The sequence below is a fragment of the Hyla sarda genome, chromosome 4 (genome assembly GCF_029499605.1).
Source record: "Hyla sarda isolate aHylSar1 chromosome 4, aHylSar1.hap1, whole genome shotgun sequence".
NCBI classification, from domain to species: Eukaryota; Metazoa; Chordata; class Amphibia; order Anura; family Hylidae; genus Hyla; species Hyla sarda.
In genome coordinates, this window is record NC_079192.1 from 393994300 (window position 1) to 394022053 (window position 27754).

The window sequence follows — 27754 nt, forward strand, 5'->3', positions numbered from 1 at the left end:
GTGGAGCATATAGCAGCTGATAAGTACTGGAAGAATTAACATTTTTAAATAGAAGTAATTTACAAATCTGTTTAACTTTCTGGCACCAGTTGATTTAAAAAAAATAAATAAATAAATATATATATATATATATATATATATATATATATATATATATATATATATATATATATGTATATGTTTTCCAGGGGAGTGCCCCTTTAAGAGGAGTCCCTGCTCCTGTATATGATTCATTCATTCATATAGCAGCTGATAAGTACTGGAAGGATTAAGAATTTTTACTAGAAGTAATTTACAAATATGTTTAATTTTCTGATACCAGTAGATTTAAAAAAAAAAAGTTTTCCAGTGGAGTACCCCTTTAAATACTGCAGTCATAGTGCTCCATACAGCCATTGTGAGAATGTTAACAGTATACATACATAGCTGAGCCATGTTCTCTGCGTTAGTGTTGAGCGGCATAGGCCATGTTCGAATTCGCGAATAGTCGCGAATCTATGGACGAATATTCGTCATATATTCGCTAAATTTGCATATTCGCAATATTCGCGTTTTATTTTCGCATATACGAATAATTCGCGTATGCGAAGATTTGCATATGCAAACATTAGTATACGCGAGAATTCGCACGCCAGTCTCACACAGTAGTATTAGAGCCTTCATTACACCACACAAGCTGGAAGCAGAGAGGGATGATCACTAGTGTTGCTCGCGAATATTCGCAATTCAAATTTTATTCGCGAATATCGCACATTCGCGAATATTCGCGAATATAGCGCTATATATTCGTTATTACGAATATTCGTTTTTTTTTTTTTCACAGTACACATCACAGTGATCACCCCTCTCTGCTTCCAGCTTGTGTGGTGTAAGAAGGCTCTAATACTACTGTGTGAGACCGGCGTGTGAATTTTCGCATATGTTAATTTTCGCACACGCAAATATTTACATATACGAAAATACGAGAAGATTACGAATATGCGAATATTCGTCCATATATTCGCGAATATTCGCAAATTCGAATATGGCCTATATTCGTAATTACAAATTTATAGTGCTATATTCGCGAATATTCACGAATTCGCGAATATGCGATATTCGCGAATAAAATTCGCATTGCGAATATTCGCGAGGAACACTACTCTGCGTCTCCCTATCCTTCAGGTCCCTCTGATGGACTCTGTTCCAGGTAATAGTATATATGTTGATACCAAGGCCTCCTCTGATGCTAAATTTTGGCAGAATAACTCGATGTATTGACCCCTTCTCTTTCAGGCATCTGTAAGGGAAGCTCCAGCCGTCACATCGTCACCTTTGATGGACTTAATTTTAAGCTCCTCAGCAATTGCTCCTATGTGTTGTTTAATGACAATAAGAACAATCTGGAAGTCATCCTGCAGAATGGGGAATGTGGGTTATCGAGTGGCCAGACCTGCATGGATTCAGTGAGCGTGAAGTACAATGGGGACATTGTGAAGCTCTCGTACAATATGCAGGTAACTCAATGTTCCTTCACTTTTCTTAAAGGGGTTATCCAGGTAAAAACATTTTTTTTATATATATATATCAACTGGCTCCAGAAAGTTAAACAGATTTGTAAATTACTTCTATTAAAAAATCTTAATCCTTTCAGTACTTATGAGCTTCTGAAGTTAAGATTGTTCTTTTCTGTCTAAGTCCTCTCTGATGACACCTGTCTCGGGAAACGCCCAGTTTAGATGAAAATCCCCATAGCAAACCTCTTCTAAACTGGGCGTTTAGACACGTGTCATTAGAGAGCACTTAGACAGAAAAGAACAACCTTAACTTCAGAAGCCCATAAGTACTGAAAGGATTAAGATTTTTTTAATAGAAGTAATTTACAAATCTGTTTAACTTTCTGGAGCCAATTGATATATATATATATATATATATATATATATATATATATAAGTTTTTTCCTGGAATACACCTTTAATTGTTGTCTGTTTACGGAAGTCTCTCTCTCTCACGTTATTGTTATGGAACCTTTCCAACAAGTATGTGAGGTGGCAGTGTAAGACATACACAAAAGAAAGAAAGAACAGCGCTCCATAGCGTAACACACTGGAGTATGGGTAAGAATGGTCAAAGGTCAAGGGCCACTTACACTGGGTGGTTGTGTACCATCATACACGACAATGATGTGCGTGTGATGCAAAATCAATAGCGATAAACCAACGGCAGGATTATAATGGCGCTGACCGGGACCAAACGACACAACCAGAACGGGGAAAAGAGGGTTTATTTACCAGAATGCAACGCGTTTCGCTGCGCATGCGCAGCGAAACGCGTTGCATTCTGGTAAATAAACTCTAATTTTACCGTTCCGGTTGTGTTGTTTGGTCCCGGTCAGCGCCATTATAATCCTGCCGTTGGTCTATTGAAGCTTGTTCTATTACCCAAAACATACACAAGACTGGCTGACATCTTGTAATGTATAAGGTTAAAATGCTATTTAAAGGGGTACTCCTTTTTTTTTTTATCAACTGGTGCCAGAAAGTTAAACAGATTTGTAAATTACTTCTATAAAAAATCTTAATCCTTCCTGTACTTATTAGCTGCTGAATACTACAGTGGAAATTCTTTTCCGTTTGAAACACAGAGCTCTCTGCTGACATCATGAGCACAGTGCTCTCTGCTGACATCTCTGTCCATTTTTAGGAACTGTCCAGGGTAAAAGGAAATCCCCATAGCAAACATATGCTGTTCTGGACAGTTCCTAAAATGGACATAGATGTCAGCAGAGAGCACTGTGCTTGTGATGTCAGCAGACAGTTCTGTGTTTCACAAAGAAAAGAATTTCCGCTGTAGTATTCAGCAGCTGATAAGTACAGGAAGGATTAAGATTTTTTAATAGAAGTAATTTACAAATCTGTTTAACTTTCTGGCACCAGTTGATAAAAAAAAAAAAAAAAAAGTTTTTCACCGGAATACCCCTTTAAAATATGCATGCTAAAATGCCCACTCACTAGCTCGCTCCCCCTGCCATTGTGCTTGAAACAATATGTATAAGATGGCGCCTCCTGAGAGAGCTACACCCAAGATGATAAGACCCACAAGCTGGATGAGGAACACCTGCAGATGGAAGAAACCAATCACAAGGACAGTTATTCATGACATATAACTTTGCACACGGCAGTGTTACAGTCTATATAAAGCCATGTAACAGTCGTAAATACAGGAAGTATAATTTTGACTAAACTTTGTGTCAGTGTGATTTTCTTCTCTCGTGCATGCACTGATCCTGATACCTAATTAGAAAGGGGGCAGATACTCATCTGATACCGGGCCGGTTCAGATCCATTTCAATCTCAGAAACTATTATTGACGCTACCAGCTATCGTAGCTGAGTACAACTTCCCATCAATCCAAGCAACCCACATTAAAGGGGTTGTGCGCTGCCCTGTCTTTCGGAGCTCTGCTCGCAGTGTCCGGAAGTTCATTACCCCGAACGCTGTGTGCGGGCTTCCGTGTTCGCGGCCGCCCCCTCATGACGTCACGCCCGGCCCCTAGTGACGTCACGCCCGCCCCCTCAACCAAAGTCTATGGGAAGTGGGCGTGACAGCGGTCGCGCCCCCTTCCCATATACTTTCGTTGAGGGGGCGGGCGTGACGTCACGAGGGGCCGGGCGTGACATCACGGGGGGCGGCCGCGTACACGGAAGCCCGCACACAGCATTCGGAGTAAGGCAGGGCAGGGGACAACCCCTTTAAAAGTTATCCAAAAATTATAACCAGCTGATGAATAGTGTTGCTCGCGAATATTCGCAATGCAAATTTTATTCGCGAATATCGCATATTCGCGAATTCGCAAATATAGCACTATATATTCGTAATTACGAATATTCTTTTTTTTTTTTTTTTTTTTTTTTTTTATCACAGTACACATCACAGTGATCATCCCTCTCTGGTTCCAGCTTGTGTGGTGTAATGAAGGCTCTAATACTACTGTGTGAGACTGGCGAACGCGAACGTATTTTCGCATATGCTGAATTTTCCACATGTTAATTTTCACATATGCGAATTTTGTTATATGTAATTTTCGTATACACGAAAATTAGCACATAAAACCTTCGCATATGCGAATGTTAGCGTAGGAAGTTTTTGTGTATGCAATTTTCGCATATACGTTTTTTGTATGAGAATTTTTTTTCCCCGCATATTTTGTTCGCATATATGAATTTTCTCTTATGTTAATTTATATTCATGCTAATGTTCGCTTATGCGAATTTACACATATGCTAATTTTCTTATATGCGAAATTGCGCATATGCGAAAATAAATCAAGAATATGCGAATATATGACGAATATTCGTCCATATATTCGCGAATATTCGCGAATTGGAATATGGCCTATGCCGCTCAACACTATCTCTCACTGGGACCTCCAACATTTAAGCAAACAGAGGTCAATTACCCCCTGAGTGAATGGAGCGGCAGCGCATATCCTTGAGCATGACTTATTTCACTGTCTATGGGGCTTCCAAATATTACCAAGTTCAGAACTGAACTATGTTTGGAAATTCCATAGAGAATATTTGGAGTGGTGGCTGACCATGTGAGCTACCACTCCAATCACTTGGGGAAACAAGTGACTTCTGTTCTCATAATTGCTGCAGGTCCCAGTAGTCAGACCCCCAACAATCAGATAGTTGTCTGATTTAAAAGGGGTACTCCAGTAGAAAACTATTTTTTTTTTTAAATCAACTGCTGCTAGAAAGTTAAAGAGATTTGTAAATTACTTCTATTAAAAAATCTTAATCCTTCCTGTACTTATCAACTGTTGTATAATACAGAGGAAGTTCTTTTCTTTTTGAGGTTCTTTTCCATCTGACCACAGTGCTCTCTGCTGACACCTCTGTCCATGTCAGGAACTGTCCAGAGCAGGAGAGGTTTGCTATAGGGATTTGCTCCTGCTCTGGGCAGTCCCTGACATGGACAGAGGTGTCAGCAGAGAGCACTGTGGTCAGACGGAAAAGAAAAAAAAGAACTTCCTCTGGTGAATACTAGTGTTGAGCGGCATAGGCCATATTTGAATTCGCGAATATTCGCGAATATATGGACGAATATTAGTCATATATTCGCGCATATTCGCAATATTCTCGTTTTATATCCGCATATGCGAACATTCGCGTATACGAAAATAAACATGAAAAAATAACATTGAAAATTAGCATACGCGGAAATTCGCATATGCGAAAAGTTGCATATGCAAATTTTCGTATACGCGAAAGTTCGCAAGTGCGAATTTTCGCATACCAATCTCACACAGTAGTATTAGAGCCTTCTTTACACCACACAAGCTGGAAGCAGAGAGGGATGATCACTGTGATGTGTACTGTGAAGAAAAAAAATATATATATATTCGTAATTACGAATATATAGCGCTATATTCGCGAAATTTGCGAAATCACGAATATGCGATATTCGCGAATAATATTCGAATTGCGAATATTCGCGAGCAACACTAATGAATACAACAGCTGATAACTACTGGAAGGATTAAAATGTTTTAATAGAAATAATTTACAAATATGTTTAAGTTTTGAGTGGCTTGGCATAGACCTGAATGGAGAGGGCTTTGCGTCACTAGTGTTGAGCGGCATAGGCCATATTCGAATACGCGAATATTCGCGAATATATAGACGAATATTCATCATATATGCGCTAGAATCGCATATTCGAAATATTTCCATTTATTTTCGCATTTAAAAAAAAAAAAAAAAAAAAAAAAACGTATATGCGCAAATTAGCATATGTACAAATGCTTAAATTCGTATGTATAAAATTTGCATATGCGAAAATGTACGTGAGTAGTTAGCATACCCGAACATTCGCATATGCGAATATCTCGTGTATGCGAAACTTGCCATACATAAAAATTCGTATATGTGAAAATTAACAAATGTTAATTTACGCATATGCGAAATTTTGCTCGCCAGTCTCACACAGTAGTATTAGAGCCTTCATTACACCACACAAGCTGGAAGCAGAGAGGGATGATCACTGTGATGTGTACTGTGATAAAAAAAAAAAATTATAATAATTCGTAATTACGAATATATAGTGCTATATTCGCGAATAGGAAACCCAGCGGTTTTTGAGACTGGAGCAGCAGCCGGCACAGAATTCCAGGTGCTGCACGGAGATCGCGCGGGGGGGTCCCCAGCGGCAGGACTCCCGCAATCAGACATCATATCCCCTATCCTTTGGATAAGGGATAAGATGTCTATGAGCAGAATACCCCTTTAAGTTCCACAAAAGAAAAAATCTTCAAAAATGGTAAAAATCGGGAATGTTGCCCATAGTCATAAATCAGTATCTAGCTGTCACTTTTTTGGGGGGAAGAAATCTAAATAAATAAAAGCTCATCTGTTGTCTGGCAAGGCAGATAGACGCGATGAATGCTAATGTCACCTTTTAACCCCGTAATTAACTGTGTGTTTTGAGATCCAAAAATGCTGGGCCAATTTAAAGGGGTACTCCGGTGAAAAACGTTTTTTTTTTTTTTTTTTAATCAACTGGTGCCAGAAAGTTAAAAAGATTTGTAAATTACTTCTATTAAAAAATCTTAATCCTTCCTGTACTTATTAGCTGCTGAATACTACAGTGGAAATTGAAACACAGAGCTCTCTGCTGACATCATGACCACAGTGCTCTCTGCTGACATCTCTGTCCATTTTAGCAACTGTCCAAAATAGGAGATAATCCCCATAGAAACATAGGCTACTCTGGACAGCTCCTAAAATGGACAGAGATGCCAGCAGAGAGCACTGTGCTCATGATGTCAGCAGAGAGCACTGTGTTCCAAAAAGAAAATAATTTCTTCTGTCGTATTCAGCAGCTAATAAGTACAGGAAGGATTAAGATTTTTTAATAGAAGTCATTTACAAATCTGCTTAACTTTCTGGCACCAGTTGATTTAAAAAAAAGTTTTTCACCGTAGTACCCCTTTAATAAAATATCTCTATAATGGTCAAAGCTCTGAAGGAGTTGTCCCATGGCTGCGGTGGGGGGGCTCAGCCAGTTACTCCCGAATCTACTTTTGAAGGTCCCCCAGACACTTTTGCTCCAGGGTGTATAGGCAGGGGTCTTCAGGAGACAACCCTCACCGATAATGTCCAGGGTTGGAATGCCGCTTTAGGTTTAGCGTCCTATGATTCACTTTAGGAACTGTCCAAAATAGGAGAAAATCCCCATAGCAAACATAGGCTACTCTGGACAGCTCCTAAAATGGACAGAGATGTCAGCAGAGAGCACTGTGCTCAGCAGAGAGCTCTGTGTTTCAAAAAGAAAAGAATTTCCTCTGTAGTATTCAGCAGCTAATAAGTACAGGAAGGATTAAGATTTTTTAATAGAAGTCCTTTACAAATCTGCTTAACTTTCTGGCACCAGTTGATTTAAAAAAAAAAAAATGTTTTTCACCGGAGTACCCCTTTAATAAAATATCTCTATAATGGCCGAAGCTCTTAAGGAGTTGTCCCATGCCTGCTGTGGGGGGGCTCAGCCAGTTACTCCCGAATCTACTTTCAAAGGCAGTTACTCCCGAATCTACTTTCGAAGGCAGTTACTCCCGAATCTACTTTCGAAGGTCCCCCAGACACTTTTGCTCCAGGGTGTATAGGCCGGGGTCTTCAGGAGACAACCCTCACCGATAACGTTCAGGGTTGGAATGCCGCTTTAGGTTTAGTGTCCTATCATTATATTGAGATATTTTCGTGCTGAATATTAAATCTCCTCGGCAGTCCCGGCACCCAATATAACATCATTCTCACTGACTTCTCCCCGACCTCTGGCAGGATGACTATACTGTGTGAGTAATCTCCAGCGAACAATGATGCACAGTGAAAAACATCCCAAACAGCTAGAACATAACTGCGTAGAAAGTGCTAAGGAAAACATTGCTTTACAACGCCGGCCGAGATTAAATGGATTATTGCCAGTTTCTACTCGTACACTTGCATGTGTTCCCTGGGACTTGTCCTACCAATGTGTTTTGCTTTGGCTTGTGCATCATTGGTGCCTCTGCTTTCGCAACGAAGCTCTGTCAGTTTTTTAGATTTCTAGAAAAAGATGATAACCTCACTTAAAACTCCATGAATTTATATATTGTTTTAGCTTCTATAAATGATGTAGAGGTTCTTGTGTATGACTTGGTTCCCTTCCCGTTTTAGCCCATGTGGAAGGCGAGGGATAGGCTTTCTTGATGTGGTTTTCTGTAATGCAGCCTACATTTCACATGAATCCTCTAGCTGAGGATCAGGTGTTTGATCCCTGTACCTGGTCACCTAAGTTAGCTGCTGGTACTGGTGGTGACCCTGGTGAACTCTGTTGGGTTGAGATCAGTTTATATTATGTGCAAATAAACTATAATGAAGAAGTCCAGCTAACTCACCGCGTACCTAAGACCAAATCATGTAGAGACCGATGTAGGGTGCCGGGAGAAAGACGGGAGGCTCTGAGCCTCCGGTCTTTCTCCCGCCACCCTCCGTCGGTCTCTATGTGATGTGGTCTTAGGACGCGGTGAGTTTGCTGGACTTCTACATTATTGTTTATTTAGTGACTATGGGGGAGATTTATCAAAACCTGTGCAGAGGAAGAGTGGTGCAGTTGCCCATAGCAACCAATCAGATTGCTTCTTTCATTTTCCACAGGCCTCTAAAGAGGCCTGTGGAAAATGAAAGAAGCAAGCTGATTGGTTGCTATGGGCAACTACACCACTCTTCCTCTGCACAGGTTTTGATAAATCTCCCCATATTTCTTTTCCGTGTCACCGTGTTACCATTATACATAAACTGTGGCTCACTGGACTCCTCATGTTTTTTTTTATGGTTATGCATTAAGGTATATTGTTGTCAGGTGCCTCCATATTTCTTTTTTCTTGCTTATTCCTTATATTATGTGCAGTTTTGATGCATTTTCTTAATCAAAGTTAATTAGAGAAATATTGCCATAAGGAGTTTGATTACTGCACCTGGTCATCTAATTTGGCTGCTGGTGCTGGAGGTCACCCAGGTACAATTTTACAGCCCCTGTAGATGACAAAAAAATTTCCAGAATACCCCTTTAACTTTAATGGGGTACTCCAGTGGAAAGCTTTGTTTATTTATTTATTTTTTAATGAACTGGTGCCAGAAAGTTAAACAGATTTGTAAATTACTTCTATTAAAAAATCTCTATCCTTCCTGTACTTTTTAGAAGCTGTATGCTAGAGAGGAAATTCTGTTATTTTTGAATTTCTTTTTTGTCTTGTCCACAGTGCTCTCTGCTGACACCTGATGCCCGTATCAGGAACTGTCCAGAGCAGGAGAAAATCCCCATAGCAAACCTATGCTGTTCTGGACAGTTCCTGACACGGACAGAGGTGTCAGCAGAGAGCACTGTGGACAAGACAAAAAAGAAATTCAAAAAGGACAGAATTTCCTCGGTAGCATACAGCTGCTAAAAAGTACTGGAAGGATGAAGATTTTTTAATAGAAGTAATTTACAAATCTGTACTCAGGTAGAAAACAGACATGGTCGCACATCTACAATCTTGCACAATGATCCAATTGCTTCTCAGCATAATTTCAAAAACTAACAGGTTGTTAGTGTACAAATCTGTTTAACTTTCTGGCACCAGTTGACCCATAAAGACCAAAAAAAATGTACCCCTTTAAAGAGAAGGGAGGACTATAGGACTTTCGTAGTTTACAGGACCATTTTACTGTATGTTCTGCTTTTCAACCCTTAGGTCTCCGTCAATGGAGAACTGGTCCAGGTACCTTACAACAACACCTTTGAAGTGGGTGTTTTTGGAGCCATTATGCATAATCTTAAAATTCCAGAGCTGGGATTCGTCTTTTCATTTACCCCAGGAAATAATGAATTTATACTTGAGTTCATCCCGCATGGTTTCTCAGCCAAAACTTCAGGACTTTGTGGTAAGTTATTCTAATCTGCAATGACGCATCCAATGTAATTTTTCATTTATGTTCTATGAAAGCTCAACTAGGAACAATTCTACCAATTAAAGGAGAAATGCGACACAAGTTAAGATTCCCTGTGAAAAAAACTAAAAAAACAAACTCACCTTCTTATGTTCCACCATTGCGCCAGTATCAGCATCCCATTCCTCCAGGGCTGCTTGGCTTCCTAGCGGGACATCACTACAGCCGGTGATACGCTGACCGCACTGTGAAGTTCCGAGCCTAAGAAGCAGGGAGCCGAACAGCTCCGGAGGAACGGGATGCCGATACCGGCGCAACAGGGGAACGTAGGAAGGTGAGTTAAAGTTTTTTTTTTTTTTTTTAGTTTTTGCAGCTCGGGCACAGGGGAACTTAAAAGTTTTGTACTGCAAAGCAAAGAACTAGAAAAAGAATCCCACCTAAGTTGTAAAAAAAGAAAAAAAGTTTTTTTTTTCTATTTTAAAGGTATACTCCACCCCTAGACATCTTATCCACTGTCCAAAGGACTCACTTCCAGCTTTTCTCTGCTCTTCTTTACATAGGAATATGCGACCACAACCCAGTCAATGACTTCACCCTCAGGGACGGCTCAGTAACAAGAGACAGCAGCAAATTTGTGAAGGAATGGACCATGGTGGATGAGTTTGGAAGAACATGTGAAACCAAACTGGATGATGTGTGTAGCCAATCTCCAAGCCATCAGTGCAACATTCTGCTTTCCAAGACATTCGAGCAATGCCACTCCAAGATCCAGCCAAGCGATTACTTTAAGTTGTGTCAAGAGACGAGCTGCCATGGTCAAGACCCTTGCGAGATCATTGCAAGTTACAGCCATCTGTGTAGGCTTCATGAAGTGTGTATAGACTGGAGGTCACCAGATGTATGTCGTGAGTATTACCAATTTTTATTGAATTAATTTACATTTTGGGTAAACCAAGTGAAAATCTAGGCCAGATAGTGAGTGTTTTCAGCTGTTGAACCTCCTGAATGCCATAATCAATGGTCCCGTTTTTGATCTATTGGGTCATGGCTGATACCTAGTATGGACAGGCAGCTCAGGGTTCAATAATAGCCCCAGGGCTGTTTGCCTATTTCCTAGTGTAAGGGCATACTTATGTATGCCCTGATAACTACCTCTGTACTATGGATATGTCAGTACATTAAAGTTAAATAAATAAATGTAGTTAAGTAAAATACATTTTCAGATGGAATATAAAAAAAAGTATTAATAATGATACTTTAAAGGTACCTGTTACCAAATAAAACATAATATAGTGTTCCTTGTGTAATTAGACACTTTCCCATTCACTTGCTGTTAAAATTATCAACATAAATATATTTAAAATGTCATAGAAAAAATGGCCACTAGGTGGCTCTGTTGTGTTTCCTGCTGCAATTAATACAGTGAGTTTGGTCTCCTCCCTGGAGGAGACCAAACTCAGAAAGTGTTTCTCTGCACTGAACTTGATTAACAGCTACACAGGGCCTCACTGAAAGCTTCAAAGAGCCTCATTGAAAGCTGAAAAGAGCCTCACTGAAACATGAAACACTGAAACATGCACAGAGCTTTAGTTCTTCTATTCATCCCAGCACTGCAACGATGTGAGGGCGGAAGTGGTCCCCCTGCAGGCTTCAATGATATCATGCCTGTTGGGAAATGCTGACTTTTTTCTGCTGGGAGATTGCACTATGTGAGCAAGAATAAAGGTGGGTGGAGTGTTAGGAGTAGTTAGGGAACATAGCCTGAGTTTGTTTAGTAAAGTTTATTTGGTGACAGATACTTTTTAATATAAATAATAACTAGACATCCCTAACATAAAATTATATACACATTTGGTATCATCACAACCTTAGAACTTGAGCGATCATTTTATATTATCTTTTATGCCGTAAAAAATATAAAAACTTCAACAGAATAGTTTTCTCGGGATTTGTGCCAATAAAAAAAAAGAGAAAATTCTGATGTATAGGTACCAAAAATGGCACAAAAAAAAACAAAAGAAAAACATTGATATAACTACATTAAACAAAAAATGCAAAAAAAAAATTACAGCTGGAATAAAAGGGGTTAAATAAAAAACAAATAGTTTGGCCTTCAAGGTCCAAATTTTCATCCTCCCTCCTATTTATGTAATGTTTTTTTAGTCTTATAAGAGGATATTGAAGCTCTGGAACTCATCTTGCTCTAGCGAGTGTTCCTAACTACAGTTTGACAGTCTTTGGAGACATCAGAGTTATCATACTTGACTTTTTAGGGCAATGGAGCCGCTTTTGAATCTGAACCAAAATTAGATCTGTTAGTCGATTCTAAAGAATTGGACCCGAAACAAATGTGGGAAAATTTCCTCATCAGTGAAACAAGACTGGCCTAAATAGCTATGAAACTTTTTGACAACCCGGGCACATAATCCATACCTCCAGCTCTGCCCCTGATCCATTAGGAAAGGCCAAAGAGACCTCCCAGCAACTCCAACATTGATTGGACAGAGTTATTCCGGCATTGCATGATATTATTTGATCTCTTTATGGTTTATAACATTTATGATAAGGGACTATAGAAGGCGCTATTTTGGGGATCCCTTTATATTTAAATAGACATTGAAACAAACTTTGCATGCATCAATAGTACAAGCAAATGAAAAACATTTTAACATATATTATTAGACATTAAAGGGGTTATCCAGGAAAAAAACTTTTTTTATATATCAACTGGCTCCAGAAAGTTACACAGATTTGTAAATTACTTCTATTAAAAAATCCTTTCAGTACTTATGAGCTTCTGAAGTTGAGTTGTTCTTTTCTGTCTAAGTGCTCTCTGATGACACGTGTCTCGGTATCCGCCCAGTTTAGAAGCAAATCTCCATAGCAAACCTCTTCTAAACTGGGCGGTTCCCGAGACATGTGTCAGCAGAGAGCACTTAGACAGAAAAGAATAACTCAACTTCAGAAGCTCATAAGTACTGAAAGAATTAAGATTTTTTAATAGAAGTAATTTAAAAATCTGTTTAACTTTCTGGAGCCAGTTGAGATATATATATATATATATATATATATATATATATAAAAAAAAAGTTTTTTCCGGGATAACCCCTTTAATGCTCCTTTCTCCTGTTATGAAGTTTCTTTCCTCTCACCCTCTCCTGTGAGACTGTATTTCACTATGAAAATTAGCTCCGCTTTGTCCTGGTCTGCAAGACAAGCAATACAAGTCTGTGGAGAGGGTCGGAGGGAGCTCTGCCCACAAGTTCTTGGAGAACTGCAAATTATAGATAAAGCTTTTTTCAAATAGGCACTGATACAGATACAAAAACTTTTGATCTGTTATAAAGCATGTATAACCAATAGGTTTTGCAATTGCTTTCATTAGAAAATTTCTAGTATTTCATACTGAAAATGCCAGTCAAACAACTGCCACCTGCCTGCTTGGACACATACTAGTCCTGCTGTGTCCATGCATCATCCCCTATGTCATGGACACTTCCTTGATTGACAGCTGTGAGTGCAGGGCTCAGAGCTGGAGGAAAAATCCTGCCACTGTCAGCTTGTGTCCGGCTACTGTCAGTGAGGACAAGCTGGGAGTTGTAGTTTTGCTAATGCTAGGGGAGATGTGAGCAGACAGCATACTGAGGGAGGAAGCGGAGGCCTGCACAGTGAGGCCACGCCCCTCCCTTTGAGAGGAATTCAGGTGCTGAGGGATATATTTAAAAAAATGGTTTTTTTGTTGTATCTGACGGGTACGCTTTAAAGGGGTATTCCAGGCAAAAACTTTTTTTTATATATCAACTGGCTCCGGAAAGTTAAACAGATTTGTAAATTACTAAAAGTAAACAAGAAACAACAGTGGCACCGGTACCTTAGGCCTCCTAAGACCAAGAGATGGAGACGGCGTCCCGCTAGACTGGAAATCCACCCTGGCAACGGAGGTGCTAGGACAATAAAGACCGTAGTCACCAAATAATAGTAAATGAAGAAAAAAGGTGTCCTGCACTCACCGCTTCAGTCCAGGTAATCCTGCTCCCATCTCGGGTCACGACTCGAACACGGAGGGCATGGGTAGTGGAGCGCTCAGAGGCGACTGCCGGCGGTTTCACGCATAGGGATGCGCTTCATCCGGCCTCGTTAACGTCATCGCGCTGTGCGAATTATAAAGGTGCAGCTGGTGAGTCACATGATTCCAGGTGAACTCTCACCCCGTGTTACATTCAGAAGTGAACGGACCGAAAAGCCACATAAGGAAGCAAAAAGCAAGTTAGGTAAGTACATCAATACTAATAGACCTAGAACTGCCCTGAATAAAGAGAAATTTATAAAAAAGGGGAAAAATCTAATTTATCATTTAACCCTAACGGCCCCTGTGCGTCAAGGCGCAGTATCCATCGCACCTCAGCACGCAGGAGCAGACGACGTCTATCTCCTCCAGAAGGGTGACAAGGGATTGTTTCAAGACCTCCAAATTTTAACGTAGTGCAATTTCCACCATGTATGGATTGCATATGCTGAACAAATCTTGGGGATCCGCCTCCTTTTCGAACCGAGTACATATGCTCACGTACTCGGGCCCGGAGTTGTCTCTCGGTTTTCCCAATATAAAAGAATTGGCAACTACAAGATAAAAAATATACAACAAAGGTGCTCCGGCAGGTAATGAGGTGTTTTATTTCAAAAACGTAACTCCCTAATTTAATAGAAATCGCATTAATGTTGTGAGGGCATTGAGGACAGAAACCGCACTTCTTATTCCCTTTCGGGGCTATACCAGACAACCAAGTCTCCTTGGGATGTGCTTCTCTATTCAACTTCTGACCCTTCAGTAAATCAGCGATCGTCTTGTTTTTTCTGAAGGTCACTATAGGTCTATTCTGTGCTGTATTCACAATATCTGGATCTGCCATGAGTAGATGCCAATTCTTAGTGATGGCAGATTTAATAACGTGATTCAAAGGGCTGTTTTTAAAAGCAAACGTGAATCTTGAATTCTGTTCAGTAGTAGACTGAAAATCTTTTTTCTTATTTTTTGAATCTATAAGTAAATCCTCTCTGTTTTTAGTTGCAGCTCTCCTGTAAGCTCGTGCCAATACTTCATTGGGATACTGACGCTGTCTAAAGCGTGTAAGTAAGTGTCCTGCTTGTTCCTCATAATCAGACTGCTTGCTATTATTTCTTTTTAGACGTAAAAGCTGGCTATACGGAATAGAATTTTTAGTTTCAATAGGATGGGAGCTCTTATAATGTAAAAGAGCATTTCTTGCCACTTCTTTCCTATAGCCTTGTGCCAGAAGCTGGTTATTCTCCACATATAGTTTAAGATCCAAAAATTCGAGACTATCTCCCCCAAACACACTCGTAAATACCATGTTCATGGCATTGACATTAAGATAGGCTACAAAATCCTCAAACACACTTGGGGGCCCATCCCACACCACCAGGATATCATCCATATACCTCCAAAATGCCCGAATGTACCTAGAAAAAAGATTGGAGGTACTGAAAACATACTCCTGTTCAAACGCGGCTAAAAACAGATTCGCGTATGAACAGGAGGTGGGACTCCCCATTGCGGTTCCGACTTTCTGTCGGAACCATTGATTGTTGAATTGAAAAGTATTGTTGTTAAGAATAAACATGAGGGCATCACAGATAAATTGAACAAAACCGTGAGACTTGTCAGTCCTACTCAGGATGCTTTGAATGGCTTGCACACCCGTAATGTGGGGAATGCGGGTGTACAACGCCTCTACATCTATAGATGCCAAAGAGAAAGAGGGTTCCCAATTGAAGTCGTGAATAAACCTTAATACGTCTCCTGTATCTTTAAGGTATGTTGGAATGGAGGTAAGGAGGGGTCTAAGGGACCAATCTACGTACTTAGATAAGTACTCGGTCACCGAACCCACCCCCGCAACAATAGGTCGTCCAGGGGGGTGGGTGCGGGACTTATGTACTTTGGGCAACAAATACCAATTGGGGTCACTGGGGGCCACAGGTATAAGACGTTCTGCTAATTTTAGATCCAACACTCCAACCTCTACATAGGTTGGAGGTCTTGAAACAATCCCTTGTCACCTTTCTGGAGGAGATAGACGTCGTCTGCTCCTGCGTGCTGAGGCGCGATGGATACTGCGCCTTGACGCACAGGGGCCGTTAGGGTTAAATGATAAATTAGATTTTTCCCCTTTTTTATAAATTTCTCTTTATTCAGGGCAGTTCTAGGTCTATTAGTATTGATGTACTTACCTAACTTGCTTTTTGCTTCCTTATGTGGCTTTTCGGTCCGTTCACTTCTGAATGTAACACGGGGTGAGAGTTCACCTGGAATCATGTGACTCACCAGCTGCACCTTTATAATTCGCACAGCGCGATGACGTTAACGAGGCCGGATGAAGCGCATCCCTATGCGTGAAACCGCCGGCAGTCGCCTCTGAGCGCTCCACTACCCATGCCCTCCGTGTTCGAGTCGTGACCCGAGATGGGAGCAGGATTACCTGGACTGAAGCGGTGAGTGCAGGACACCTTTTTTCTTCATTTACTAAGATTTGTAAATTACTTCTATTAAAAAATCTTAATCCTTCCAATAGTTATTAGATTCTGAAGTTTTCTGTCTAACTGCTCAATGATGATGTCACGTCCCGGGAGCTGTGCATGATGGGAGAATATCCCTTGCATGATGGGAAAATATCCCCATAGGAGCTGGACAAGCCCCGGGACGTGAGTCATCAGAAAGCAGTTAGACAGAAAACAGCAATTCAACTTCAGAAGGTAATAACTATTGGAAGGATTAAGATTTTTTAATAGAAGTCATTTACAAATCTGTTTAACTTTCCGGAGCCAGTTGATATATAAAAAAAAGTTTTTGCCTGGAATACCCCTTTAAACATTTGCAGCCCTTAGGGCCAACACTGTATATTTTGTGGTAATGAAAAGCACCACATTGGGTACCCGGTTTGCCCCTCATTACCTACTAAATAGATCCCTTTCATCTTGTAAGTGAAACTAACAAGCAACGAGTGGATCATCGGTGGATTTGTCAAAAAAAAAATTTGTCATTATTGAATCATTGTTGCTTGAAACTTACAAGCAACTTGTGGATGATGGGTGGATGGTATTGACCATATACATCCTAAAAACCATGTGCTGATTTTTTCCATCACTTCATTTTATGCTACTAAATTCCAGCTTGTAGCCTATCTCGCTCTGTCCCTACATGTCTTTACCAGAGTCACCCATATTACTGGCAGAGAGTTTACCTCTTTTGTTGCTTTCAAGTTTGTGACTGAAGGGATAACAACACCTGACGTTATCCATCTTCTTTGAGGACGGCTTTGCCTCATCCTAGTCTCCTAGTCTCGTAGAGCGGCCGTGTCACCGCATGCAGCTATGTCCTCAGAATTCCCAAAACACTATTAAACTTGAGACAATATAGTTTTATGAGTCTAGGAACTCACTCTTATTTCTCATCCTTCTATAAATGTAATGAGGCGTGCAGAATTTTTGGATTTCCAGTAAAAAGAAAGAGAAAAAAAATGTAAACTGAAACATATCGGCAAATATTTTGATAAACTTTACAGCTTTGAAGGGAATCTGTCCATTCCATCTGCTGCTAAAAGCAGCAGACACTGTTAGATAGCTGGTATAAAAGCAAACTGCTCCTTTCCTGGAGCGTGGGGTGGTTTCTAAACTTATTTCTCAGCCAAGTTTCAAGGAGGCGGGACCAAGCTGCTCAAGTGCCACAGCCTGGCACTCCTCCTCATACACCCTCATTGACTAATGAACAGAGCCCTGTATATTAATCAAGGAGGGGCTGGCAGCTGAGAGCAGATGAGGAGACGTGCCAATCTGTGGCACTTAAGCAGTTCTGCCCCACCTCCTTGACACTTGGCTGAGAAATAAATAGGTGGTTTTATAAGTTTTCCAACCATCAGTAGCTCTGGGAAGGGTGCAGTTTGCTTTTACATTCTAAGAGCTTTATAATGGTGTCTGCAGCTGACAGATTCCTGTCAATACCTTTACTCTTGATCTCAGAGCTTCACTGTGCTTGATTGTGTAGAAGATAAGGCAAAATTTGCATGTGTTGGATCATACCATGACATGCCCACCATTTAAAGGGGTACTCCTTTGCTCAGCGTTTGGAACAAACTGTTCCGGACTCTAGAGCCGGCAGCTCGTGACATCACGCCCCGCCCCCTCAATGCAAGCCACGCCCCCTCCCATAGGCTTGCATTGATGGGGCGGGGCTATGATGTCACAAGCTCCTGGCGCCGACTCCAGCGTTCGGAACAATTTGTTCCAAATGCTGAGCAGCGGAGAACCCCTTTAAAGGGGTACTCCGGCACTTAGACATCTTATCCCCTATCCAAAGGATAGGGGACAAGATGCCTGATCGCGGGGGTCCTGCCACTGGTGACCCCGTGATCTTGCACGCAGCACCCCATTAAAATCAGTCCCCGGAGCACGTTCGCTCCGGGTCTGATTACTGGCGATCACAGGGGCCGTAGCATTGTGATGTCACGGCTCCGCCCCCTCAATGCAAGCCTATGGGAGGGGGTGTAACAACTCACTGCTTTGGCACAATGCTCCGGCCCCCGTGTTCGCCAGTAATCAGACCCGGAGCGAACGTGCTCCGGGGACTGATTTTAATGGGGCGCTGCATGCAAGATCACGGGGGTCCCCAGCGCCGGGACCCCCACGATCAGGCATCTTATCCCTATCCTTTGGATAGGGGATAAGATGTCTAAGCGCTGGAGTACCCCTTTATGGTCAAGTGACCAGTGCTTGTCCACCCATCCCAATACTTGCAAGAGAGAAGGCTTATAGGACGGCAAGGGGAATCTGGTGTATACAATTCTGCGACTATACTTAGTATAAGCCATTTATTTCAGAATCTGGGGGCTTTTTCTTACAGTATGGGCGCAGCAACACACACGTGCCCTTCACATGAATAAGCTAAGTCTATAAGACACAGTCACGCCTACTTGGACATCAATGCTTCTGCACTTTTCAGATCCAGGATCGGGACCTCCACCGATCACACATTGGTTCCCTAGCTTATGGATAGACCATCAATGTAACATCCTCGACATTCTAAGCTATTGCCCTGATACACGATAAGGAAACTTGCGGTATAAAAATGCATGACACATTATCCGTATATGCTACATATAAACAATGCACATAAATCCTTACAAAAACATTTTCTTCAATAGACAAAAAAAATTTAAGCTGGACAAAATATATTTTTGTGTATGAAGATGATCCGCCATGTAAACACGTACGGATCGTAGTCGCAGCTGGTGTGGATAACCATATAGTGTGCCTTGACGTAACCCAGTAATGTCAATGATAAATATTTACACCAAATTAAATGATCAAAAACATTATTTTGAAACCACATAACATGTCATATTCGGGATGCCTAATTTAGAATTTTAATCGTTTATTTTTTCACTTTAACGAAATTAGCTATGTTCACAATTTGGGATGTTTTGTTGAACAGAGGCTAAAATCAAACACAAATGAATTTGCTTTTATTTATGTAAAATGCGTCCTATTATTTTGCACATCAGAGGATTAAACCATATACACATGGCGAGGAAAAGCCGCTTTTTTATGTTGATGAATTGCACGTGTTATTTGAAGGGAAAAACTCTCTGGAGTTAGTGGAAATGGCAGGGATTTCAGAGAAAAAAATATATATTAACATCTCACTGATGGCGCTGAATAATATGACCTCCGACTTGCTTGGGGGGATGTATATTTTTTCTGATTAGGATTTTTTTTCTTTTTTTTAACATGGAGCTACTAGTGGCACGTAACATGCCTGAATCCACGATTCATTCACTTGGGACTCCCAAAAGCAAGTTTCCAAGGTGTTCTGTACAGTATATTTATGGAAGTAAGGTCAGAACGCGTATCCACATTGTACGTGCATATAAGACACACCACATTTAAGTAAAAAAAAAAACTGGCACTCACGATTTCTTGAAGAATGCTTTTCGTGTATATTCACACATGAAAGGTAATCCCGTAAGCGTTAACGCTTATGTGATTACAGTGGGCAAAAAATTATTTAGTCAGCCACCAATTGTGCAAGTTCTCACACTTAAAAAGATGAGAGGTCTGTAATTTTCATCATAGGTATACCTCAACTATGAGAGACAGAATGAGTAAAAAATCCATAAAATCACATTGTCTGTTTTTTAAAGAATTAATTTGCAAATTTTGGTGGAAAAGAAGTAATTGATCACCTACAAACAAGATTTCTGGCTCTCACAGACCTGTAACTTCTTCTTTAAGAGTCTCCTCTGTCCTCCACTCGTTACCTGTATTAATGGCACCTATTCAAACTTGTTATCTGTATAAAAGACACCTGTCCATGACCTCAAACAGTCACACTCCAAACCCTAAAATGGTCAAGACCAAAGAGCTGTTGAAGGACACCAGAAACAAACAAAGACCACTGATACTCTCCCTTGATCTGGGTCTCCATGCAAGATCTCACCCCGTGGTGTCAAAATGATCACAAGAATGGTGAGCAAAAATCCCAGAACCACATGGGGGGACCTAGTGAATGACCTGCAGAGAGCTGGGACCAAAGTAACAAAGGCTAACATCAGTAACACACTATGCCGCCAGGGACTCAAATCATGCAGTGCCAGACGTGTCCCCCTGCTTAAGCCAGTACATGTCCAGACCCGTCTGAAGTTTGCTAGAGAGCATTTGGAGGATCTAGAAGAGGATTGGGAGATTGTCATATGGTCAGATGAAACCAAAGTAGAACTTTTTGGTAAAAACTCAACTTGTCATGTTTGGAGGAGAAAGAATGCTGAGTTGCATCCAAAGAACACCATAACGACTGTGAAGCATGGGGGTGGAAACATCATGCTTTGGGGCTGTTTTTCTGCTAAGGGATCAGGACGAGTGATCCGTGTAAAGGAAAGAATGAATGGGACCATGTATTGTAAGATTTTGAGTGAAAACCAAATTCCATCAGCAAGGGCATTGAAGATGAAACATGGCTGGGCCTTTCAGCATGACAATGATCCCAAACACACCGCCTAGGTAACGAAGGAGGGGCTTCATAAGAAGCATTTCAAGGTCCTTGAGTGGCCTAGCCAGTCTCCAGATCTCAAATCCCATAGAAAACCTTTGGAAGGAGTTGAAAGTCCTTGTTGCCCAGAGACAGCCCCAACACATCACTGCTCTAGAGGAGATCTGCATGGAGGAATGGGCCAAAATATCAGCAACAGTGTGTGAAAACCTTGTGAAGACTTACAGAAAATGTTTGACCTCTGTCATTGCCAACAAAGGGTATATAACAAAGTATTGAGATTAACTTTTGTTATTGACCAAACACTTTTTTCACCATAATTTGCAAATAAATTCTTTAAAAATCAGACAATGTGATTTTATGGATTTCTTTTCTCATTATGTCTCTCATAGTTGAGGTATACCTATGATGAAATTTACAGGCCGCTCTCATCTGTTTAAGTGGGAGAACTTGCACAATTGGTGGCTGACTAAATACTTTTTTGCCCCACTGTACCTTTTATGTGTGAATAAACACAAAAAGCATTCTTCAAGAAATCGTGAGTGCCGAGAGTGTTCTTTTACTTTACTCTGTACCATATAGGCCTTTAACACCACAGTTGGTAACAACTACTGCTTCAGGTTACTGGGATGTACAGCAGAGGTTGCCAAAACAATGCCCCCCTTTTCTGACATCGCTCAGAGTTCTGGTGCTATTTACTAAAGATGTACCTCGTAGACTTCCTGCTCTGCCTACCCCCTACATACTCTCTGCAAATAACACTGCTAATACTGAGGGTTCTTTGTTCCTCTTTACTCTGGGAGCTGGGTAACTATGAGTATAATATCACTGGGGGGAATATTTCCATTAGCATTCAGTTTCTGAGTAGTGCTGATCGCGAATATTGGAAATGCAAATTTTTACCCCAAATATCGTCACTTGGCTATTTCGGAAATATTTAGAATATAGCGATATACATTCATAATGACGAAGAATAGTTTTTTTTCTTCACAGTACACATCACAACAATGATGTGTACTGTGTAAAAAAATAAAGAGATCATCCCTCCCTGCTTCCAGCTTGTGGTCCAAACAAGGCTCCAATATTATTTACTGTGTGAGTCGTTGTGGAGTGTGAATATTTTGTATATGCGAATATTCGCAAAAATCTTCACTTCAAGAGGAAACTGATTTCCCACCCCCCCCTTTTTTTTATAGCTTGTGGGACAATGAGAAGGATGCAAATACAGTTGTCAGTTGATGGAAACTTTGGTTGGTTCAAATCGTCCATATATTCACAAAATATTGGAAATTTGAATATGGCCCCTGCCGCTCATCACTACTTCTGAGCCCCATAAGGGTTACAATGCTAAAGATCTCATTCCATTCATGATAAAGTTCCTGTATATACTCCTGGGCCCTGGGTATGGGAGAGTTTTGGGAACAATCAATTCTGGGATAAAGGGGTGATCTTTCAAGAGGAGGAGGGCTCCAAACATTTATGACACTTGGGTAGGATCGACTCACTAGAGTGGAGGATGTAGAGGCCACGATGCAGGAGCAGAAGGAAAGTGAGTGAGATTTTTATTATTTTCTTTTGGATGGGACTTATTGGAGGAAACTACTAAATGAGGGCATCTACCTAATAGGAGGTCCCCTACCCACCTGATTACCTAACTACTAGGGGCCTTCTACTTAAAAGGGGAGGGTTTCCTACCTACCTGATGGGGGTTTCAACCCATTAGGGGTATTCCCTACAAACCCACTGGGGCTTCTACCTTATAGGGGAATTCTCTACCTACCGGGGATTCTACCTAATAGGGGGTTTTCCCTACCTACCGGGGCTTCTACCTAATAGCGGAGATTCCTTACCTACTGGTGGCTTCTACTTAATAGGGGAATTCTCTACCTACCTATCTTCTCGGGCTTCTACCTATAAGGGAGGGTTCCCTATCTACCTATCTTCTAGGGGCTTTTAGCTAATAGGGGGATTCCCTACCTACTTACTTCTACCTAATAGGCATGATTACCTACCTACTGGAGGCTTCTTTCTAATAAGGGAAGGGATTTTATACCTAACTACTGGGGGCATATCTTAATTGTGAGTGTCATGTTCAACTTGTGTCTAAGGTTTTTTTTAAAGTCTACCTAATAGGGGGTATTTACTACCTACCTAATAGGGCTTCTACCTAATTGGGGACATTCCCTATCTACTGTTGACTTTTACCTAATAGGGGAATTCCCTATCTTCTCGGGGCTACTACCTATTAGAACCAAGCTTTTCTACCTATCTTCTTGGGGCTTGTTGCTAATAGGAAGATTCCCTACCTACTTACTAGGGACTTCTACCTAATACAGAGATTTACCTACATACTGGGGGCTTTTATCTAATAGGGAAAGAGATTTCCTACCATTCTTCTGGGGACATATCTTATTGTGAGTGTCAATGAAGGTCTCATGTTCAACTTTCGCCTAATGCTTCACAAAGTCTAGATCCACCTCTGCTGTCCCATGGCATTAAAAAAAAAAATATTGATAATTGGTATTGGTAAGTACTTGATAAAAAGTATCGGTACACATTCTTGGTTTTAAAAACATTGGTATTGGGACATCCCTAAAATAAAAAATAAAAAAATTCTGGAGAAGAAAGTGTATTGGCTTGACTTGTCTTAGGCATTGATTTACCACTATATATTGCAAGGAGCGGGCTATATACATGAAGAAAATACAGGTCACCATATTAGATTCATATGATGGATGTCTAAATAAAAAAGATATAAGATAAATGTATCTAAGCACTGACACTTGACCATATGCTTATTATCCTCTTCTTCATCTCATCTGCAGCAATGACCTGTCCCAGTACCATGGTGTATAGCCATTGTCATGTAGGATGTGACCAGGACTGTGAGAAGACACCGAGCAAAACTATGTGTTTCGACCATCCTACAGAAGGTTGCTTCTGCCCAGAGGGAGAGGTGATAGTAAACGGGAAATGTGTTTCACAAGATGTCTGCAACCAATGCACTGATGAGTATGGAAACAACTACAAGGTCAATATAATATTATATTTATCCGAAACTTCCTGAAGTTATGCCTTTAGGACAATCCATTGCATTAGAATCATTGGTTTCTTTTGTTCTTTAGCATTTGAAAACCTGGATCCCTATACACAACCCTTGTAGTATCTGCATTTGCCTTGACGATAGAATTACCAACTGCTCCTCGATGCCCTGTCCTACAGTCAAACGTAATACAAAGTCTACGGTCAACTTTTGAGAGCCCATAGATATTCAATGATTGAATACTGACTCCTTTTTTGTAATTTTCTATGTAGCTTTGACCTGCGGTCCGTGTGAAGTTCCTTCACTCAAAAGGAGCTCTGATCAGTGCTGCCCGGAGTATGAATGTGGTGAGTACTTAAGTCATAAGTGTTAAGAAAACAATGCTCTACTAAGTAATTACTATAGTAATAAATAGCAAAACAGATGGAGTATAACATATCTATGGAGTCTGATCATTTATGTGGGACTGGATTGGGTTACCAACTTGGTGGTGATACCCAGGGCTCAAATCCTGCAGAAACGCATAGGAACTAGGTTCCTGCACTTTTTCCCACAGCAGAAACACCATTCCCATTAGCAGGAGCCCTGCAGGACCAGCCTTTGAGTGGAAATCTTGGGTGAGTTTCCACACTTTTTTCCCAGGACTTTACCCCAGGTGATACCTGCTATTGTTAGAGGAACTCTCTGCATTGGAAAAACGTGCAGTAGACCTCTGTTCTTGAAGTCCTCGCACCCCAGTGGCTGACTTGAGAAGTGTGAAGTGTCATAAAACAAGACTTGGTTTGGATGGTCAACTGCATACGAGGTAGTGGAATATATTTGAACTAAGTTGTGTGTCCTTTCAATATATAAGACTTATATGGAGCCTATTTTTAGTCAGGCCTACTTATTGTAACCTTAGTAGCTTCTGAACCCAGTTGAATGCTCATTAACCTCCATCTTGCACCCTATTATGAACATCTGAGCCCAGTATACAGTCAAGGATAAAAATATGTATATATGTATAATAAATATACAGAATACTAGAATTCTAATTGTGCATTTAAACTAAAGTGACAAGCACCATATTGGGAACCAAGTTTGCCCATTACTGTCCATTAATTGGGGACCATTTATTTTATCACTGAAAAATCATGACTCCTTTGCAGCAATTAGAGCATAGCCATTGGATGGTAGCCCACGGGTGCATTTGGGACCCTTATTTTCCTAACCCCTTGACAGAATTAGTACTTAAACTATTGGCAGGTCTGCTTATAATCATGTCCTGTCATATTTGGAGAATATTTGCATAGTACAGCATTGGATGAAACATGCTATAATTTGTTTACTGACGGAAAACCCTTCATGGAGATTGGATAGAAATATTGGTACAATGTGGGCCCCATTGACTTTTATGGTTCTGTATAACTTTGAGTGGTGTAATGTGACTAGATGTCGAGGCCTACAGGCCCCGACAAACATGTTCCCATATTTTAGCATTCTACCCATCTCGTAATAAAACATGGTAGATATAAAGCTATAACTTTTCATTTTCGAGTAGAATTATCATCATGTATGAAATGTTTTTCTCGCATTGCTTTAGAGTTCTTTCTTGTTTTTATGATTTTGTCTTTGTTTTCTAATTTTGGCTTCCTATGATAAAGCCATTACATTTTTTACTCCTGTTCTTGGAGATAAGACATTTTGTCTTCTTCCCTGGCCATAATGGGTTTGGAAATATCATGGTTTTGGCAGCCATCGGAGAATGTAAACCTTAATATTCCTGTGGAAAATATTTTTGTCATTAGGACTGACTCAGTGTCTATCTAGTGCGATGGATTCCAAGAATGACACGTCAATAGCTGCGGAACGCCAGATAGTAATTCATTTCAGATAAAGCAGCCCGATCCGGGAGATGGCAATGTGTGTGGCCTTTGATTCATATTATTAAAACAGCTGAGCCTTGAAATCACATTAGACTTACAAAATTACAAAAATGACAAAAAATCTTCCAAACAGGGACAGATAGAGAGCACAAACAGAGAAGTGAGGTACAGCTGGCGGCCTATAAGACTGCAGGATCAGACTACACAGGGGACATTTGTAGTCTGTTACCATGGAGATAGATATGCCTGTTGAGTAGCTGTAGACACAATGCCATAGACATTTCAGATATAAATAGTTGACTTTAAATTTGAGAATATCCTTTGAATCTAGGAATTAATTACCACCAATACCAAGAGACATATTTATTTACTAGTGTGGACCCCAATACATTAAAGGAAAAATAATTTGATCCCCTGCTGATCTATTATGTTTGCCCACTGACAAAGAAATGATCGGTCTATACTTTTAATGGTTGGTTTATTTAAACAGTGAGAGACAGAATAACATTAAAAAATCCAGGAAAAAATTTACATAAGCTATAAATTGATTAGCATTTTTGATCCCCTATTAATCTGCAAGATTTCTGGCTCCCAGGTGTCTTTTACACAGGTAAGTTGGTAACGAGTAGAGATTAAGAGCACTATTTTAAAGAAACTGCTCCCAATCTCAGCTTGTTACTTATAAAAGACATATGTCCACAGAAAATTCATCAGATTCGAAACTATCCACAATGGCAAAAGACCAAAGAGATGTCCAAGGATGTCAGGGACAAGATTGTAGACCTACACAAGGTTGGAATGGGATAAAAGACCACCACAAAGTAGCTTGGTGAGAAGTTTACAACAGTTGGTGCCATTATTCACAAATGGTTGGGGTACTCCATGTAAGATCATGAGAATGGTGTGGAATCAGCCCAGATCTACACGGGAGGATCTTGTCAATGATCTCAAGGCAGCTCGAACCATAGTTACCACGAAAACAATCGGTAACACACTACGCTGGAAAGAAATACAATCCAGCAGCGCCTGCAAGGTCCCCCTGCTCAAGAAAGCACATGTACATGCCCAATGTTTTCCAATGAATATCTAAATGATTCCCTTTAAGAGATTGCTCCTGATCTCAGCTTGTTAAATGTATAAAAACACCAGGGACAGAAATGTTACTGATTGATAGGGGATCGGATACTTATTATTATTTTTTTTCTTTAGCCGAAGAACGTGCTCTCGAATCACCCAAAGTGCAAGAAAAAGTGCAAACATGGACACTAAAAAAATGTGCACAGAGGATGTGGTCTATCGCAAGCCCTTCTCCGACAGGAGAGAGAGGCCCCCCCCCCCAACAAACCTTACCCTTCGCCTCCGGACCGAAAGGTACGTGCGAGGTTCCAGGTTCAATGTCCCTTTTCGCCGAAGCTACTAAGGGACCACAAATGCTCCCGGCATCCCCCTTGGCGTTAGCCAAGGTGTCTGCCCGCAGAGCCGATAACAGTCAGTACCCTGCCCATGCAGGAGTACCAAGGGTTTTTGCAGGGAAGTGCGGAACCTAGTGGCCACATACACCTCCCCTAGACCGCTTGGAGGGACACCCAGAAAGGCTACCGCATCTTGATAAATCCTGTGAACACGCAAAAAGTGACACAGTGACAAATAAAATAAATAAACAAGTGATCGTGCGCAGATATATTGGCCGGATCTATAAAAATTTCTCTGATCCTAGCCAGAAGGCCAGGAATCAAGAGGTGAGTGCCACAAGGTAAAGAGATCATGGTGCCCGTTCTTCCACTCATTGAGCCAGTACACCCAGTGAGTTTCGGCACCTCAGGCTCACCACTCCC

General features: G+C 40.8%; 1 protein-coding gene across 2 annotated transcripts in view; it reads left to right on the forward strand.

Annotated features, from left to right (window-relative positions):
* The window catches only part of VWF (von Willebrand factor), a 195832-nt gene that overhangs the window by 113685 nt on the left and 54393 nt on the right, over window positions 1–27754 (forward strand). For both annotated transcript variants that reach the window (XM_056517205.1, XM_056517206.1), the window contains 6 exons: window positions 1276–1496; window positions 9754–9943; window positions 10510–10854; window positions 23837–24042; window positions 24137–24239; window positions 24327–24401. In XM_056517205.1, coding sequence (XP_056373180.1) covers window positions 1276–1496; window positions 9754–9943; window positions 10510–10854; window positions 23837–24042; window positions 24137–24239; window positions 24327–24401 — 1140 coding nt within the window. The remainder of the gene's footprint in view (window positions 1–1275; window positions 1497–9753; window positions 9944–10509; window positions 10855–23836; window positions 24043–24136; window positions 24240–24326; window positions 24402–27754) is intronic.